Raw genomic sequence first — 21,000 nt, 5'->3', positions numbered from 1 at the left:
AGCAGGGTTGATGCACAGTGGCAGCATTTGATGGGCACAGTGAGGCTGCAATTGATGGGGTTTTTTCCGAATTTTTCAGTTTGTTTGCGTCCCCTCAAAAATTTTGAGCTGCCAATGCTTTCACTGGTTTTTTTAACAGACCAAAATTAAGCAAATCAATAATTTTGCACAGATATACTGTCACCTTGACATGAAAAGACACTATTTCTCTTTATTAGTAGAAAACAATCTAAATCCACTATGATTCAGTGCTCTATAATTGTAAAACATGAAAACTTCCAAAGGAACAAATACTTTTTATGGAGTTGGTTTATGTTAACATTTGTAATAGGTCTAAGATAATGACCATAACATATTAAAATGCGATGCTTACCACCATTTTAGGTGAACCAGCCAGTTTCTCATTTTCACCCAATAATCGAATAAGTTTTTTAAACTTTGTGTCATTGTATTCAAACCTTTCTCCAAAAATGATAGAGCAGATAACATTAGACACCGCGCAGTTCATTATGATGTCTGTGTCAAATGGCTTCTCTGGAACATGTTAAAGAAAGGGAAAAGAAAACCCTGCATTAATTTAATCTGAAAGAGTCTCCAGGAAACAATGTTGTGTCTTGGATATTTATTTTTGGTTAGGTTCATAGTATGCTGGTTTCCCGATGGCTGCATTTGCATGGACAAACCTACAGAAAAAACACAGGGAAAAGGTCCTTGCGTCTCTTCCAAAATCCCAGCCACAGGGGATATGCATAGTGCTATGTGGTTCCCAGGGGAGCATCCCTGTCTGCTCCACTTATGCAGAATGGACACAGCCAGCTCTCCTGTATGGACAGTAGGATGAAAATGGACTGACTGCCTTCTGATCTGATCCGGCCAGGCAGAGGAGAACTATTGTTTGTTTTTGCACAATTGAACTGGATCGGCGATAGCCAGGTGTAAACGGACACAAGTCTGTTTACAACAGACTGCCCATAGAAGGAGAATGAAGGGTCTGATTGGGTCTGCCTGAAAAACTGACAAGTGGACCTGATCGGACCTCTCTTGTGCGAGGGGCCTAAAGCAATAACTCTTCTTCCCTTCAATTTAAACCTGTATAGAAACTTCTGAACTTATTGGTTGATATAAGCATCCCAGACAGGCATTTTTTTTAGGCACCTTGATAATACGCAATTTATTAAAGCCACACTCATAAGTGGCTGAAAACATACTAATGTTCAGATAAAGGAACACCTGGGTAGCAGTGATCATACCTTGATTCCATTTGATGTTAGCTGTAAACAAGAAATACATATGGGAAAAATAAAAACACTTAACTTCAAGAGGGCAAATTTTCCAAGGATGAGGGCTGCTCTCCAGGATTTAGACTGGGAGAGAATACTGGCATCGATAAACACAGAACAGAAATGGGAATTCTTCAAAAAGACTGTTTGGGACCTCACTGCAAAGTATATTCCCATGGGCAATAAGTTTAAAAGTCTAAAAATAAAACCTATGTTGCTCACGGTCAAAGTAAAAAAAGCTATAAACAATAAGAAAAGAGCTTCTAAAAAATATAAAAATGAAGGAACACTAGTGTCGTTTGAATGTTACAAAGAATTTAACAGAAAATGTAAAAAGGAAATCAAGGATGCAAAAATTCAAAACGAACGACAGATTGCAAAAGATAGTAGGACAAACCCCCAAAAAATCTTCAAATATATTAATAGCAAAAAGGTCAGGTCAGCTCTGAGCATGTAGGCCTTTACAAAATAATCTAGAGTGGGTGACTGGGGACAAAGAGAAAGCTAATTTATGAAATACATTCTTCAGCTCTCTGTATACAAAAGAGCATGGGGGAGCTCATGTCTATAATGGGGTGGTATTGTCACAACCCCAAATGATCTACAATGGCTCAAAAGTGATATGGTCCATAAATATTTAGACAGAATAAAGGTGGATAAAGCACCTGAACCTGATGGCATCCACCCACAGATCCTAAAAATTGAGCTCTGTAATTTCAAAGCCATTGATGAGAATAGTACCACTGGATTGGTGCAGGGCGAACATGGTGCCTATATTTTAAAAGGGATCAAAGTCTTTACCAAGTAACTATAGACATGTACGTTTAACGTTTATAGTCGGCAAGATACTGGAGCATTTAATAAAAGACCACATAGACGAGTTCTTGCTGGAAAAAAAAACATTTTTAAGCAACAGACAGCATGGATTGCACATACAGCTCATGTGTAAGGTAAAGTCTATAGGCTTGGAAATATCAGTTTGTAAATGGATGGAAAACTGGCTAAAAGACAGAATTTAGAGAGTAGTGGTTAATGATTCTTACTCTGAATGGTCTAAGGTTATCAGTGGTGTACCCCAAGGTTCAGTGCTGGGACCCTTACTTTTTAATACCTTTATAAATGATATTGGGTCTGGGATCAAAAGTAACATTTCTGTCTTTGTGGATGACACCAAGCTATGCAGTGGAATAACATCCTTACAGGATGTCTTCAATTTATAAGCCAACCTCAATGCAATGTCTAATTGGACGACTATGTGGCAGATGAGGTGTAATGTTGAGAAATGTAAAGGTATGCACTTGGGGGCTAAGAATGTGCATTCATCATACATGCTAGGGGGAGTACAACTGGGGGAATCAATGGTGGAGAAGGATCTGGGGGTTTTGGTAGATCATAAGCTCAATAATAGCATGCAATGCCAAGCTGAGGTTTCCAAATCAAGCAAAGTCATTTCTTGTATTAAGAGAGGTATGGACTCCAGTGAGAGAGATATAATTTTGCCCCTGTTCAAATCATTAGTAAGACCTCATCTGGAATATGCAGTTCAGTTTTGGGCACCAGTTTTCAAAAGCATATGCGGCACAGTGGCGTAGTGGGTAGCACTCTAGCAGTAAGAAGGGTCGCTGGTTCGAATCCCAACCACGACACTACCTGCCTGGAGTTTGCATGTTCTCCCTGGGCCTGTGTGGGTTTCCTCCGGGTACTCCGGTTTCCTCCCACAATCCAAAGACATGCAGGTAGGTTAATTGGCTTCTGTTCAAAAATTGTCCCTAGTATATGAATGTGGACCTTGGATTGTGGGCTTCTTGAGGGTAGGTGAGTGTGCAATGTACAGGGATAGGGGCAATTGTAGACACTCACTCAGGTTGAACTGGATGGGCTGGTGTCTTTATTCAACCTTACTAACTATGAAACTATGAGATTGGAAAACTGGAGAAAGTGAAGAGAAGGGCAACCAAACTGATAAGAGGCATGGAGGAGATCAGCTATGAGGAAAGATTAGAGGAACTGAATTTATTCACTGTTGAGACGAGGAGAATAAGGGGGGATATGAACAACATGTTCAAATATATAAGGGGTCCATATAGTGAAATTGGTGTTGAGTAATTCTCTTTACAGTCAACACAGAGGACACGGGGGCACTCTTTACGTCTACAGGAAAAGAGATTTCATCTCCAAATACGGAAATGTTTCTTCACAGTAAGAGTTGTGAAAATGTGCAATAGACTCCTGACAGAGGTGGTTCTGGCCAGCTCAGTATATTGCTTTAAGAAAGGCCTGGATACTTTCACAAATGTACATAATATAACTGGGTACTAACATTTATAGGTAAAGTTGATCCAGGGAAAATCAGATTGCCTCTTGGGGGATCAGGAAGGAATTTTTCCCCCTGCTGTAGCAAATTGGAGCATGCTCTGCTGGGGTTTTTTGTATGGTTGAACTGGATGGACTTGTGTCTTTTTTCAACCTGACTAACTATGTAACTGTGAAAAACTGCGCATGAGCAATATCCAATAAAAGAGCAAGTTTTATGCTCATTTCTTCCGTTTTTTTTTTTGAAAGAGACAAGGGTTTTAAAAAAAATCAAAAACATTTATATTCACCAAGGTGGATGCAGCATGGATTCGATGCTGCATCTGTCCCTCCCCGGCTCTGTAGTGAAAACTGAGCGATCAAAAAAGGCTCTCAGCTCTCCCCTCCACTCTGAGCAGAGAGCCATGACTGTCAGTCAGAGGCTCTCTCCTTTAGCACTCACTGGAGCGCTGGGCTGTGGAGGTGGCAGGAGGGGCTGGCTTAGGTGCCGATCCAGGCTTCTGGGCAGATACCAACCATATGGTTGGAATCTTTTTAGAGCCTGGACTGACTCTGTGATGTCAGCGGGCTTCGACCTGTTGTCAGCTGAAAACAGGTTACAGAAGTGCAGAGCAAACTGCATTCCTGTGATCCATAAAGACTTAAAAAAAAGCTTTCACCATACTTCTCCTTTAAAAAGCTTCATGAACCTCTACTATCTGACACTTCTGAGTGTAACAAGGTTTTGAATAGGGGTATGACATTACAAGATATAATAGCGATAGAGGGATCAGCAGCAAGAATCATAGCATGCCTCAAAAGAACCCTAAACCTACAGTTGATTCGGAAGAATGCAAAAACCCATTACAGTATCTCACAAAAGTGAGTACATCCTCACATTTTTGTAAATATTTTATTACCTTATTATCTTTTCATGTAACAACACCGAAGAAATTACACTTTGCTACAATGTAAAGTAGTGAGTGTAGAGCTTGTATAACAGTGTAAATTTGCTGTCCCCTCAAAATACCTCAACACACAACAATTAATATCTAAACTGCTGGCAACAAAAGTGAGTACACCCCTAAGTAAAAAATGTCCAAATTGGGCCTAAAGTGTCAATATTTTGTGTGGCCGCCATTATTTTCCAGCACTGCCTTAACCCTCTTGGGCATGGAGTTCACCAGAGCTTCACTGGTTGCCACTGGAGTCCTCTTCCACTCCTCCATGACAACATCACGGAGATGGTGGATGTTAAGCCGCGTACGATCGGACTATCCGGCAGACAATCCGCTGGAATATGGCGGGAGTCCGCCGGACTTTTGAAATGAATGGACTTGCCCACACATGGAGAAAAGTCTGTTCATTTTGAATGTGGCTCCAGGTAGATGGGACTAGAGAAGGAAGTCAATGTCGCCGCTTCCATCGGCGAGATTGACATGCCGCGAGCCCCGTCACCTGGTACGGAATTAAAGGGGAAGTCCTACACCGAAAAAACTTTGTGGATGTCCCCCTAAAGTCCACATCAGACCCTTATCCGAGCACGCAGCCCGGCCGGTCAGGAAAGGGGGTGGGGACGAGCAAGCGTCCCCCCCAGAGTCGTACCAGGCCGCGTGCCCTCAACAGGGAGGGGGCATTGGGGGAGGGGGGGCCCTGCAGCCCCCACACCCCAAAGCACCTTGTCCCCATGTTGATGAGGACAAGGGCCTCTTCCTGACAACCCTGGCCGTTTGTTGTCGGGGGGCTTATCGGCCGTTTGTTGGCAGGGGGCTTATCGGAATCCGGGAGCCCCCTTTAATAAGGGGGCCCCCAGATACCGGCTCCCCACCCTATGTGAATGAGTATGGAGTACAATGTACCCCAACCCATTCACCTGGTGAAAAAAGTGTAAATAAAAAAACACAACAGAAGGTTTTAAAATAATTTATTCGACAGCTCCGGTGTTCTTCCGTCTTGGGGGATCTTCTCGCTGGACTCCGCTATCTTCTGCTCTTTTGCTAGCTCTTTTAGTGGAGAGGAGGAGCCCGGCTTTCTTCTTCGTCACTGCCGCCATCCGGGGGTCTTCTTCCGACTTCGGGGTCTTGTCCCGCTCTTTGGGGGTCTTGTCCCCCTCTTCGGTTCTTCTTGCCGGGCCTCCGCTTTCTTCTTCCAGCTATTTTACTAGTGTTGGCCAGGTCTTCTGTCACTGTTGCTGCCGCCGCCTTCTTGCCTTCTTCTCTTCTTCTTCTTTTCTTCTTCCTTGCTATGTTGACTGTGACATCATAAGGGGGCGGGTCCCCATGTGACATCACCTAGTGACTCTGCCCCTTGTCCCTATATAAGTCGCCGCACAACGCGTCCCTGCCATTGCGGCCAGAGACAGCGTCATGTCAACATCGCAAGGAAGAAGAAAAGAAGGAGAAAAGAAGGAGAAGAAGGCTGCGAAAGCAACAGAAGATCGGGCCAATGCTAGTAAAAGAGTTGGAAGAAGAAAGTGGAGGCCCGGCAAGAAAAATCGAAGAGGGGGTCAAGACCCCCAAAGAGCGGGACAAGACCCCAAAGTCGGAAAAAGACCCACGGACGGCGGAGACGAAGAAGAAAGCCGGGCTCCTCCGCTAGTAAAAGAGCTAACAAAAGAGCAGAAGATACCGGAGTCCAGCGAGAAGACCTCCCAAGACGGAAGACCACCAGAGCTGTCTAATAAATTATTTTAAAACCTTGGTTTTTTTATTTTATTTCAGATTTATTTATTTAATAAAGGGGGCTCCTGGATTCTGATAAGCCTCCGCCCGCAGACCCCGACAACCAACGACAGGGTTGTCGGGAAAAGACCCTTGTCCTCATCAACATCGGGACAAGGTGCTTTGGGGTGGGGGGTCCGCAGGGCCCCCCCTTCCCCAAAGCACCCCCCCATGTTGAGGGCATGTGACCTGGTACGGCTCAGGAGAGGGGTGCGCTCACTCGTCCCCATCCCCTTTCCTGACCGGCCAGGCTGAACGATAAGGGCCAGGATGAACGATAAGGGTCTGATATGGACTTTGGGGGGACCCCCATGCTGTTTTTTTGGCGTAGGGCTTCCCCTTTAAGTCCATACTAGGTGACGGGGCTCACGACGTGTCAATCTCGCTGATGTTTTTTTTTCTCCCTGCAAAGTATACTTGCACATTATCTGAAACTTACCTTAAAACGAAGCTGTTCCAGCACCGTGATGTCAGCGCTGCAGCCGCTTCCATTTTCATCCGTTTTGCTTCTGGGTTTGCGGGCTCCTGCTCTTTGATTGGTCAGAGCAGTGATGACCATCACAGGAGCTGCTGTTCACAGCACAGGGCTCAGAAGGAATGGCACCGGTGGTCATTCCTTCAGAGCGCATGCACTGGTGATGTCACTTGCTACATGTAATGTAAATATCTCCTAAACGGTACATGTTTAGGAGATATTTACAAAACCTATAGCCTTATTATAGGCTTACCTATAGGTGAATGTCAGATGTCAGTTTACTTCCTCTTTAAGACAACCAATTACAATCCTAAATGGCAGCTGGTAGACAGGGAACTCAAACACACTACAGCAGCCCGGAGTGTGTTTATTGTGGTAGAGTGTTTATTGTGGTAGTGCGGGTGATGGGCTTTCATGTGGAACTAATTCTCTACAGCTATCTGATCACTTCCACAACCTGATGAACTTACTGCACATTCTGTGCTTCATTAACTTCAGTGGAGGGCAGGTGAGACATCAGGGGTCTAATAAAACCCTGGTATCTCAGTAAAGATAATCTCTCACTGCAAAATGCCATCACAAAGAGTGTTATTAGCCCCCTAGGTGACAGCAATAAAGTTATTTGTTAAAATCCCACATCCCCAAGTACACACGCATGCGTACAAATACGACCACTGCACTACTCATTTAACATATTGCTGCAAATGAGGGAGTGAAAGCAATTAATATAGGACCACTATTTATGGTTAGCTATAATGCTGATAGACCTGTAAACATTTTTAAAGCAATGTCTGTGGACAAGTTTGGGTACCAAAGTTTATCGCTATTTTGCCGGTATGCAGATATATAAAATACCTTGTATTTTTGTGGGAAAAAAATTGGATTTTTTGTACTCACCGTACAATCCTTTTCTCTGTAATTCACCAACTGACACAGCTCCTCTCTTAGACCATTGGGTTGTTATGTCACCTTCAGGAGAGAACTAGGCATTACATGTTAACATGTGATAATAAAAACTAGAACTTTCTAGTTCCACCCAAGGGGAGGTCCCTTAGGTAAAAACCCCCCAGCCTGCCATGCAGCCTCAGTACGTCAACAAGAAGTATAACGTAAAGAAAAATAGGAGGGGCGGGTGCTGTGTCAGTCAGTGAATTACAGAGAAAAGGATTTTACGGTGAATACAAAAAAATCCTATTTTCTCTTATATTCACAGACTCAGCTCCTCTCTTAGACCATTGGGACATCCCCAAGTGCCAAACGAGCGGTGGGAAAAAACAGCATAAAACTTCATCCAACATGGCATGTGGGAACTAGTATAAACTTTACCCACAAAAAACAACAGTGGGTGGGAACTAAACCTTTTTTTTACCCACAAACAAACTGAGTGCTCCTCACCGGAGAGGCACTACCTTCAAACCTCACCAAACTGCGGTAACAAATGCAACAGTGCATTTACTGAAAAGTACTGCGTTTTTGCAAAAATTGCAATTGCAATTACACAGCCGCCTGCAAAACTTTGTGGCTAAAACAGGCATCAGCCGATGCACTGACATCTACCTTGTAGAACATTGTAAAAGCGCGAAAAGATGACCAAGTCGCCGATTTACACACTTGAGTGACAGACGCTTGATTCGGAAGGTCCAAGACGTTCCGATTGCCCTTGTGGAGTGGGCTGTGACCGAAAAGGAGGGCACCTGCCCCTTCAAAGCGTAGGCCTATACTACAATCTGTCTGATCCCCCTGGAAATGGTGGCCGACAAGACCGCCATGCCTTTCTTCGGACCAGCCACTGAACCAAACAAGGAGTCTGACTTCCGAAAGGGAGCCATTGCAGACAAATACACCCTCAGAGCCTGAACCACGTCCAGGGCATGAAGGGCCACCTCCTAAGCCCTTGTACACACGGTCGGACATTCCGATGGACAATATCCGATAGGACTGTGTTGTCGCATAATCCGACAGTGTGTGGGCTCCATCGGACTGTTTCCGTCGGAGTATCCAACTTGGCCATAACATTTTCCGACAACATGCTCCGATTGGACATAGTCCGATCATGTGTAGCCTACTCCGACGGACAAGGTGCCATGCATGCTCACAATCAAATTTGGACACGGAAGCGCTCGTTCAGGTAAAACTACCGCTCGTAATCGCTATAGCACATTCGTCGCGCTGCAATGTTAAAAATTCTTTCATGTAGCGCATTTTCTTGTTCTTTTCAATTCTGCAAGAATGAATTTGTTTTGATGCTCTTATTCACACACACTTCTCCCGAACGTATTTCTTTATTCTTTTTACTCATTTCAGCAATACAATATTTTAAATTGTCACATCTACCCAATCTTTTTCTTTTGTTTTGTTTTTTTAATTTTGTGGTTGGTTTTTTAAATCAACATCTCCTTTTTTGACAGTTTGCTCATCTTTGCATTTTTGTTGGTGTGTTTTGTGTGTCAACTTACCACAACACCATTATTATCTTTTTAATTTTGTTTTTATTTTTTAATCTACAGGAGGTTGTTTGGTGTTGGTGCCCCTTGTTATTCATTTCACTTTGTATTTTTGAAATGTACCTGCACCTGTACCTAAACTGTCCTTTTTGTAGAAAAAAACACAGAGGCAAGTATTTTTTCAACCAAAAAAAACCTTTATTTAGGTGTCAGTAACAAATAAAGAGGGAGGCAGTGCTGGAGAAACTGGGGAGATTAGCGAAGCCTTTGGCCCCCAGGGCACACATCAACTATTTAAACGCAAAAAATTGGTGGCCTGAGGAGTACATGTCTGAGGGAGAGAAGTCTGGTCCTGAAGTCCAAGAAACCCGGAACAGCAGCAGATGACATCTATGTTCCCAGGCTGTGGTACTACAAGAGGCTGCATCTTCTGTCAGACGAGACTGAACCCAGGTTATCACACTCTGGTCTTCCTTCCACGCTTCCTTCCAGGCTGTGGCTGTGGTGCTGGAGGTGTGGCAGAAGGAGGAGGAGGGGCATGGGCCAAATCACACAAGTGTGTTGCTTGTGTGATTTGGCCCAACAGCCCCTTGTTGAGGGTGTGTATAATTAGCTCCTCACACAAGATCTGTTGCTCCTCCTCCATTTGCTGGAGTTTGCAGGCAGCCAAGGCGGCAAAGGCCTCTTGATAGGTGGGGGTGGCTTTGAGGGCCGCTGAAGCCTCCCCGATCAGCTTCAGAGCCGACTCCTCCACATTCACCCCCTTTCTCGCCTTTTTGCATGGAAGGCGGAGGGGAGGGACCTGGGATTCAGTCAGGCTCCTCCGCCCGCCCACCACTTGGCTGCCGCTTACCCCTGCCTCCTCCTGGCTGCCACTTTCCACAGCCACCTCCTGGCTGCTGCATTCCACACCCTCCTCCTGGCTGATGTCTTCCCGTGTATGAAAAAGGGACATAGTTTTAGTTTTTGGTTCATCAAACACACACAATTTTCACCTCAAGACTGTTGCAAATTGTTAACCAATAGAAAAGACTATCATTCTGAGCCCAGCATTTTTCATTCTTGACCCAAAGGTTTTGGCCACTACTGTCTATTGATATGTGAAACACTTTCTAAAATCAGCAATTAGAGAGCAAAAAACTATTTTACATCATTCATTTTTACTCCCAAAATATGTACAACAATACTATACCTGGCTCAAGCTGGGCTCCTCCAGTTCTTCCTGAGTGGAAGGCCCAGGTTGGGCGTCGGAAGACTCAGCAGGTGTGGAATGTAGCATAGAAGGACGCGTGGAAGGAAGGGTAGAGAGTGATTCCCTGACATCAGCCTGGTCTAACAGAAACTGCATCCTGTCATAATACCACAACCTGGGGAGATAAACTTCATCTGATGCAGCTCCAGATTGCATGGACTACAGCACCTTCTTCCTCTCCCTCAGATATGTACTCCTGAGGCCACCAATTTTCACTTTTAAATAGTTGATGTTTGCCCTGGGGACCACCGGCTTCACAAACTCAACCAGTTTCTCCATCGCTGCCTGCCTCTTTAGTTTGTTACTGTAATGTGGGTGCGTAGATTGCCACAGGCAAGGCAGCTCTCTGTATTTATCGATGAACAGAGGGAGGAAACTGTGGTCATTGAAACCGTCCATAATCTCTGCAAGACACAACACAAGACAAACCCTAATGTCAGGCTAAACTCCACTAATGCAGGCCTCACTCTAGAAGCAGTATAGGCTAGTGATGTACCAAGTTAAAAATTGTACCTTCGTTTGCACGATCGGCGCGTCAGCTTCTCCCTCTGTTCACAGATCGTATGTACAACACACGAGTGTTGCGTTTTATATACAGTGCGCATGCGTGAAACTCCACCCGCCCCTGATGTTCTTTCTAGACTATTCTCCGCCCCTTCTCTTTCGGCGCAGTGGGGAGAGCACATGGCGGAGACAACGCAGGTGTGCAATCAGAGTTCCACTAACGAGGAGGAGGGCGAGGAAAGCCCGGAGCCTGAAATGTCACGATCCCGGGGGAGAAGATTTAAGGCCTCAAATATGTCTTTTGGAGAGATGTTGGAGATGGTAGACATATTGAAGAGGACCAACTATGATGGGAAGTATGGACCTTACCCAAACCCAAATATCAGAAAGGCCAAGATCATGACTAAAGTTGAGAAGAGTCTTCTGAAGAATTTTGGGGTACGACGATCCAAGGATCAACTGAGAAAACGCTGGTCAGACCTGAAACTGAGGGAGTACGAGCAGTACAGAAGCATCAAGCGAATTCTTCAAAAAAGTAAGTATTTGTCATGTGTTCATATTATTATTATTGCATGCATACTGATCCATGTGCTTTGATTTCATGTTGTACAGTTTAAAATGGCCACTTTCAAGTTCATGGGTTGAATCATTCGTAATAAACATCGTTCGTTAGCCCACTCCTAACAGGATGTTTTCCCAACTTACACTTCACTACATTTGTTCACACTGCAGGTAAGTATTCCAGCTTTAGAAAGTGTCCCAAATAATGTTCTCACCTTTGAACTCGGCCAAAAAACACAATTGTATGACGCTTCCAAGCAATGTTTCATATTCCTAGTTCTGCCCCCTGTGTGCTAAGTATTCCTTTTTTACATTCTCATAGGGGAGAGAAGGCTCGGGAAGTCTGAGGACACCAGGGACCCCACACCTCCCAAGGAAGGTGACATTCCAACACCAGAAGCAGAGGAGCAGGAGGAGGAAGGAGAGATTGTTGAAGTTGGACAAATTGTCACCACAACAGGTGAGGGTCGGAGACCACAGCTTCCGGTAAGCTAATCGATGTCGGCATATTTATAATACATGGTGTGTTTATTTTTGTTTTTTTAGGTGATGTGGAAGAAGAATCACATTTTACCAGTGAAAGTGCCTAGATCCTGATTGGGGAGATAATGGGGTGCAATCGCAATTTAGAAATTATACAGAAAACATCAATGATGTTCAACGTAAAATGAAGAACATCATTGATGTTTTGGGGAGAGTTTGAAACACCCCAAACTAGCTCGGGTATTTTTTTTCAAACAAACAACTTTTGTATTTTACTAAAAGCCAAATTTGGAAGATGCACACAGTGTGCCAACATGTGGTATCTCCCATCATGGGGGATCAATGTATGTGTTTTGTGGAAAGTAGCTGAGATGAAGGGGTTGCACCCCAAAAACATGTACATTGATCCCCCATGATGGGAGATAGCACATGTTGACACACTGTGTGCATCTTCCAAATTTGGCTTTTCCAGGGGTGACACCCCATGTGATGAAGGCAATATCAGCCCAGTTTGTACATACTCATGTCTGATATTGTCTTCACTTTTGAAAGTTGAACTTTGTAAGTTCCTGTGTTCTGTATGTTCTGTAAAGTTACAGAAAATAATGTTTTCAAAACACCCAATATGTTGGTTTTTTATAAAAACCCTTTTCTAAACGCACATGTGAATGTGCTTTGATTAAAAAGTGAAATTATCAACAATGTGTGGCTTCCTTTTTCAATGCGCAAAAGCAGTATTTGTAAAAAAAAGTTGTTTTCTGTGACAATGGGTGTTATTTACTAAAGGCAAATCCACTTTGCACTCCAAGTGCAGTTTCAGGTGCACGTTTGCAGTGTACTTGTAGTGCATAGTGGATGTGCCTTTAGTAAATAACACCCACAGTGATGTGTATTTTTCCCCAATCACGCCATTTTCCTGACCCCAAATATTTCTGCCATGGTGCTGAAAATTAGCAATATTTTTGTCAGTAATGCACTGCATACATTAGCAACAAAAAGAAGGTGTGTAGCAGACCCACAACATAATAAGATTATCTGAAGAAGAGACTATCACCTCATCTCGCTCAGAACTTGGGTTTGCACTGTTGTAGAAAAAGGCCCAACAAAAAAAAAGCAAAAAGACCTAGGAGACACCTAAAACAAAGCCAAGCAGTAAATGAAAACAAAGATTATTGTAGTTTAAAAAAAAAATTATTAAAAAAATGCCTCTCAGACATTGTCTGGCATATCAATGGCCCACAAAGTACTCCATGTATTGGGTTCTGACCTCGCGGGCACTTTGGGGGGGCAAGCCAGGACGAGCAGCTTCAAGGGCCGTGAGATTGTCATTTTCAGGCAAGTCTGCATCTGGGCCAACTGAGACCACATATTTAGCTGAATGTCTTTTCAAGAATTTGTGCCAAACACAGCAGGCAAGCACTATGTGATTGACTTTATATTCCGCCATGTGGATTGGTGTCAAAAATATTCGGAACCGGCTGGCCAGTATTCCAAAAGTGTTCTCCATGACTCTTCTGGCTCTGGCCAGCTGGAAATTAAAGATCCTCTGATCCGGGGTGAGGGTACTCATCGGGAAAGGCTGCATCAGGTGGTTTGCCAGGGCAAACGCCTCATCCGCGACAAATACGAACGAGAGTTCTTCAACATTCTCCTCTGGGGGTGGCAAGCCCAGACTGCCACTCTGGAGACGCCAATAGAATTCCGTCCGTGAGGACACTCCACCATCGGACATCCGGCCATTTTGCCCCACGTCCACACAAAGGAAGTCATAGGTCGCTGACACCACCGCTAACATCCTGGTACTATTAAACCCCTTGTAATTATAATAGTTGGACCCCGAGTTGGGGGGGTGGGACAATGCGGACGTGTTTGCCATCAATTGCATCTCCACAATTGGTAAAGTCCCAACGGTTGGCAAAGTGGGAGGCCACAGTCTGAAATTCCTGTGGTGTTGAAGGAAACTGGAGTGAAACAAGACAAAAAATTTGTAATTTGGCACATCAACATTGCAAGCAGATTAGACACAAACATTTTTGGCCAAGATCAGTATAACATTTTGGGAAATGAGTATTTAAAGCCTAAAGTATAAGGTCCCCTTATCAGAGTCAAGACAGAAGGTCTTCTCTTAATGGCAATCGCCATGGGACATCTGCCACCAGGCGCACTAGGTCTGCATGCCAGGGATGCTGGGGCCATCTGGGGGAATCTGTATTACTGGGATCCCCTCGGCCTCCCCTCTGAGGAGCAGACGTGGTAACAGTTTCAGTGGGGGAAAGGCATAGACCTACGGAGCCACCAGCGTGTCTGATGCATCTGCCCATGGATGTCTTGTCCTGGACACGAATCTCGGTACCTTCCGATTGAGACGGGAGGCAAGAAGATCCACGTCTGGTGTGCCCCATTGCAGGCACAGTAGCCTGAACACCTCCGGATGCAACGCCCATTCTCCTGGGTCCAGCATCTGGAGACTTAGATAGTCCGCCTGCCAGTTCTCCACTCCCGGGATGTAAAAGGCCGACAGATGTGAGTGACCTCCCATGCGGCAGCCAAGCTTCTTGTTCCTCCTTGGTGATTGACGCATGCCACAGCCGTGGCGTTGTCTGACTGGATCCTGATCCGACACCCTCGAAGTCTTATCGACCATGTGGAGAGGCATAGCCTGATCGCTCTCAGCTCAAGCAGATTGATCGGCAACTTGGATTCCTCCACCGACCAGAGGCCCTTGGTCGACTGAACTCCCATTACGCCATGCCAGTCTGATAGGCTGGCGTCCGTTGTGATCACTGTCAATTTCAGAGGTACTGTAGGAACGACTTCCCGGACCGAAGTGCCGGGGACCTCAGCCACCAGATCAGGGAAACCCTGACTAACTGGCTCACCTGAATCTGCCGATCCAGACACAATGGAGATTTGTCCCATTTTGTTAAACTCTCCTTCTGCAGGACTCTGGTGTGAAACTGGGCATATGGTACTGCCTCGAAGGAGGTCACCATGAGTCCCAGAACTCGCATGCAGAAGCGTAGAGATGACCACCTTTGGTTCACCAACAGTTTTACCGTGGCTCTGAGAGTCTGCAGTTTGTCTGAAGGGAGAAACACTCTCGCTTTCAGCAGCAAGCCTAGGTACTCCAAATGCTGAGTCGGTACGATCACCGACTTTTTTAGGTTCAACAGCCACCCAAATTCCTGCAAGGTCTGCATGGTGATCACCACATCCTCCTCTAACTCTGAGGTGGAATATGCTTTCAGGAGGTGATCGTCTAGGTATCCCACGATTGTGATCCCGCGTTGCCGCAGCAATGCCAAAACAGGAGCCAATACCTTGGTTAAGACTTGGGGAGGCCAAACCAAAGGTAAGAGCCTCAAACTGGTAGTGGGCTTCCCCGACTGCAATTTCAGAACCTCTGATGCTGAAGGCATACGAGTATGTGCAGGTACTCATCCTGGATGTCTAAGGATGCCAGGGAGTCCCCTTGATGGAGTGCAGTGACTACTGAACGAACTGATTCCATTCTGAACCTCTGCACTTTCACAAAGTGGTTAAGGGCTCTTAGGTCCAAAATTGGACGTACCCCTTTCTTTTTGGGAACTACAAATAGGTTTGAGTAGAACCCCTGGAAGCGTTCTGAACCGGAACAGGTACCATCACCCCACGAATCAGCAGGTCCCTTACTGCCCCAAGGGCCTCCTGGCGAGCTGGGAAAATGGGTATGCTGGGGGGGAAGAATTTGTTTTGCGGCCAAGAGAGAACTCTATCTTGTAGCCGGAGGAAATCAGATCGCAGACCCATTGGTTGGACAGCCGAGGGGTCCACCGGGCTGCAAACTCCCGAAGGCAACCCCCCACCCGCGTTGCGGTGTCTTCATGTGGTAGTACTTTTGCTCGCAGGCTTGTTAGGCTTGCGGTTCCAGGGACGCTTTGGTCCTTCAGAAGTCGTCCTGTCGGGCTGTCGCGCTTGGTCGTAGCACCCGTTCATGAGCGGAAAAGAGGGCCCTTGCTTACGGCGTGGCTCCTTAGCCTTCCTGGCCTGTGGGAGTAGAGTATTCTTACCACCTGTGGTATTTTTAATAATGTCATCCAAAGAGGCTCCAAAGAGCCAGTCGCAAAGGAAGGGTAGATCCGTCAGGGCTTTTCTGGATGCCTGGACAGCAGACCAGCATTTTAACCAAATCTGAGTACATGGAGAGCTGTAATTACCATCTGGATGAGCTGGGGACATTCCATCAAAGACTCACTCCCGAAGGGTATAGGGTGGCTGTTGGCCACCGCACACTGTGACTCATCAGTAGCCCGGTCATATGTGTGCCCGGAGCATTGTGTTCACCGGCCGCCCCTCGAGCCTGAGGGGCATGTTGTGGCTGACCCAGCGTGTAGCTATAGTCTGCACACGCTCGATGGCCAGGGGAGACTACAAGGATAAGGGTATCCAGCCTGTCACCCAGCTGGCTGTTGATAGTAGATCACAGGATCTTAATCTTGCGCAAAAGACAAACTTCTGCAAAAAAATTGCAGGACCGATGGGCCCGCATGGTTCCTAGGTCCATCTCCTTCACTAGGCAGAAAAAAACTGAGCTGGAGGAGGCAGGCTGAGGAGATGTTACTGAAGGCCCCCCCCCCCCCCATGGGCGGAACTGCAAAGTTCTGTTTTTTCACATGTATAACATGTTCTGCCTAGTCCTCTCCTGAAGGTGGGATAACAACCCTATGGTCAAGATTAATGGAGCTGTGTCAGTCAGTGAACGAAAGAGAAATGTAATTTATTCTAAATTTGCATTTGATAAACGTGCACTCAATATCATGTGCCATACAATTTTGAATTTATGAGCATTTTATTCTTCACAGTCTTTGCTTTCAGGAAATATACACTGTTTGTGGGGTTTACCAATTCTCCAGGCCTAAAATGTCAATTTTAATATGTGCACAAATATGGAAACAATAGTCCTTATGGATATGTGGTTACAAAAATAACAATCTATTCAGTATTGTGGAAATGGCTCCTGTGAAAATGTATTCCAATTTTTCACAGTTTACTTTTAAGAAACCTTTTCATATGCAGAGGTTAAACCTCTCTTCCTCCAAGTTTACTATATGGACCATTTGTGCATTTATACAAGGTGATCATACCCCCCCCCCCCTTAACCACTTCTGGACCGTCCACTGTGTATATATATATATATATATATATATATATATATATATATATATATATATATGCCATTACGTCAACGTTAAATAGCTGCCATAACCCCGGTACCTTTTTAAACAGTGGGCAGTCCACTTTCACATAAAAGTGGTCTCAGCAGTGATTTACGGCTCCCCCTGCACCCCCGGTCATCTCCTCTGCTTACTGGACCTGCCGGCAGGGGCGGAAACTATTCGATTGTTGTGATGAAAGAGCAGGAAGTCGAGTGAGGGCCGGAGCGACATCAAACGTCACTTCCGCCCTCTGGCCTTAAAGGGACAATTTTTTTATTGCTTTTAAGTGTAGATGTGAGATCTGAGGTCTTTTTGACCCCAGATCTCACATTAAAGAGGACCTGTCCTGCTTATTTATTTTACAAGGGAGGTTTACATTCCTTGTAATAGGAATAACAGTGTAAAAATAAAAATGAAAAGTGAATAAAAAAAATAAAAAAATGTAAAGCACCCAGTCCCTCCGAGCTTGCGTGCAGAAGCGAACGCATACGCAAGTCGCGCCCACATATGTAAACGTGTTCAAACCACACATGTGAGGTATCACTGCAATAATTCTAGTGCTGGACCTCCTCTGTCTAAACTGGTAACCTGTAGAAATTTTTAAACATTTCCTTTAAACATTTTTAAGTGCCAAAGTTTGTCCCCATTCCACGAGCAAGCACAATTTAAACATGACATCTTAGGTTACTCGCTGTAACATTGTCTTTCACAATATAGAAAAAATTGGACTAACTTTACTGTTTTCTTATTTTTTAATTTAAAAAAGTATATTTTTTTCAAAAATATTGCGTTTGTAAGATCGCTGCGCAAATACAGTGTGACATAAAGTATTGCAACTATCTTCCTTTTATTCCCTAGTGTGTCTGAAAAAATTATTTTAACTTGTAAATGACAACTGTCAAAAATAGGCTTGGTCCAGAAGTGATTAAACACAATCTCTTCTCAGGGAAAAATAAATTCGGTTCTAGACATGTGCAGAACGGAAAAATTTGTAATGGTTCATTTCAGATAGATTTGTTTTGTTCCAAATTTAATTTCGATGATTTGTTTCAGTTTTATTAAAATGTGTTTTGTTTTTTAAATTTTCTAACAAATTACACATTTTTGGAACAATTCGGATTAAAAGAGAAGTATGGGTTTGGCTTTTTTTGGTGTGGGGTTCCCCTTAAAAACTTTCTGTGCCTTGAGTTGTACAGCTGTATGAGATTTAAAGCATTGAACCTATGACTACAATTCTCACGTGAAAACACACCGCAGGACAAGAAATGGCACATCAGTATTGGGAACATAATCAGCTGCAGGTAGACCAAAGGCAATACTCGGGATTAAACCTTTGCCCTTTGCTTCCCTTTTATAGCAAAACTTTCACAGTTCAGGTGCCATCTAAGAATTGCCATTTTCCCATGTAAATAACATGCATACTTTTTGAACAGTTTCTGTTTAATAGAACGCGTTACCATTGTGTGACTTGAAATTTTCTATAAGAGGAATTAATTCATCTTGTATCCTGGCTTCTATTGTTTTCTTTCCCATTCCAAAGTCTCGAAGAGTTGAGAGTGTGAACCTCCTAATGGCTTTCCAATGTTCTCCATTACTAAACACAATGCCTGAAATACACATAATACCATGTAAGCAAGTGTTTATTATAATACACGTGGTCTTTATTTAAAGCCTCAGTCTATGAATGAAACTTTATCTATTAATGGAAGACGAGCGGATGATGATTGAAAGGTCTGCCCCCTCCACTCAAAGATACTGTTTCATACATAGAAGCTGTAATTACTGTCTCTGAGGTCGGCAGAAATTGTGAAGACAGTTGGACACTCTTGATAAATGTCTGTGACTTTGTTCTATTAACCCCCACCTCACCAGACAATTACAGTGGGGGGTGTCAGAGGAAGAAGATTTCTACTCAACAAGGATACGGCAGCACAAAGGACACATTTCACCAATGGTAAGTAATGCTTCTTGTGTTTATTCTCTGTGTTTTATTTTCTAAAGAAAACTTTAAAAAGTTAAAAGCACACAGTAAATAATAGACATGTGCAGAGCAAAATATTTCGTTTCGGAATTTCGTTTTCGTCCGAAAACTTAATTTATTTAGTGACTCCCGAAATTTGTTTTTATTTATTTCGTTTTTCGTTCAAAAATTGCATTCGTCCGAAAATCCACATGAATTACGGTCGAATCTGTCTTTGAAGGCTTATGGTGTCTGTCGAATGTATAAAGAAGATTCGACTGAGCTAGTATATAGCATACTTTAGAACCCTATTAAAGTCTATGGGACTCCAACGTTCAAAATCTAAAGTGCTAATTTTAAAGGCTAATTTGCAAGTTACTGTCCTAAAAAGTGTTTGGGGACCCGGGTCCTGCCCCAGGGGACATGTATCAATGCAAAAAAAAGTTTTAAAAACGGACGTTTTTTCGGGAGCAGTTATTTTAATAATGATTAAAGTGAAACAATAAAAGTGTAATATTCCTTTAAATTTCGTAGGGGGGGGTTGTCTATAGTATGCCTGTGAAGGGGCTCATGTTTCTGGTGCTTAGAACTGTCCCTGCACAAAGTGTCATTTATGCAGGAAAAAAAGTCCTTTAAAATCACTCGCAGCTATTATGAATTGTCGGCTCTGTAATACAGAGAACACTCATTGAAAGTCATTGATAAAAAAATTAATTAATTAATTTAAAAAAAAGCGTGGGGGTCCCCCAAATTCAATTACCAGGCCCTTCAGGTCTGGTATGGATATTAAGGGGAACCCTGCCTCAAATTTAAGAAAAAATTTGACGTGGGGTTCCCCCTAAATATCCATAACCAGACCCTTCAGGTCTGGTATGGACCTGAGAGCGGCCCCCCCCTCCCTCCTGAACCGTACCAGGCCACATGCCCTCAACATTGGGAGGATGCTTTGGGGGTCTGTGACCCCTCAAAGCACCTTGTCCCCATGTTGATGAGGACAAGGGCCTCATCCCCACAACCCTGGCCGGTGGTTGTGGAGGTCTGCGGGCAGGGGGCTTGTCAGAATCTGGAAGCCCCCTTTAACAAGGGGACCCCCAGATCCTGCCCCCCCCCTGTTTGAAATGGTAAGGGGGTACAAAAGTACCCCTACCATTTCACAAAGAAAGTGTAAAAAATGGTTAAATAAAACAAACACACTTTTGAAAAATTCCTTTATTAAAAATAAAAAAAAGATTCCAGCGGCGGTAATCCACTCTTGCTATCCAGCGACGGACGGTCATCTCTCCAGCGATGTCTCATCTCATCCAGCGCAGCGAATTCTCCATCCTTCTTCTGTCTCCGTGGAGGAGACACTGCAGGCATTCCGGCGGCTGACGTTTCTTATATACGGAGGGCGGGGCCACCCGTCACCTGACCCCGCCCCCCGCTGACGCAAGGGGAAACCCGGGGTTTCCCGTGACGTATGGGTGACCCCGCCCCCCTCTGATGTAACGGAAACCTGCCTGTGTTACATCAGAGGGGTGGGGGGTCACCCATACGTCACAGGCAGTGGTGGCCCGCCCATAGGGGGCACCCGGGCGCCGCCCCCCCTCTCCCTAGGTGTAAAAAAAAAAAAAAGTAAAAAAAAAAATAAAAAATGGGCCCTTTAAGACATTTAAAAAAAAATAAAAATGTCATTTAACAATTTGACATAGTGTACTGTGGCGCCGGTCACAGTGCACTATGAGCAGCGCCACGTCGATGCAATCACAAGATTGCATCCATGGCGCTTCATTTGCGGGTTAAAAACCCGCCTTGCGGCGCACTGCAGAACGCCGACTAGCTTCCGCCTGTAAAA

General features: G+C 44.5%; 1 protein-coding gene across 1 annotated transcript in view; it reads right to left on the bottom strand.

The window, feature by feature from the left end:
- Positions 1-21,000, bottom strand: part of LOC143924670 (cytochrome P450 2K1-like) — a 190,734-nt gene that overhangs the window by 41,562 nt on the left and 128,172 nt on the right. Inside the window, exons 6-7 of the mRNA XM_077449074.1 lie at positions 18,664-18,813; positions 374-534 (exon numbers count right to left, since the gene is read on the bottom strand). Coding sequence (XP_077305200.1) covers positions 374-534; positions 18,664-18,813 — 311 coding nt within the window. The remainder of the gene's footprint in view (positions 1-373; positions 535-18,663; positions 18,814-21,000) is intronic.

Source organism: Lithobates pipiens, unplaced genomic scaffold (assembly GCF_037356315.1).
Source record: "Lithobates pipiens isolate NorthernLeopardFrog02 unplaced genomic scaffold, aLitPip1_a1.2 Scaffold_22, whole genome shotgun sequence".
NCBI classification, from domain to species: domain Eukaryota; kingdom Metazoa; phylum Chordata; class Amphibia; order Anura; family Ranidae; genus Lithobates; species Lithobates pipiens.
The sequence above is the reverse complement of the archived record's forward strand: the minus strand, read 5'-3'. Positions and strand labels throughout refer to the sequence as shown.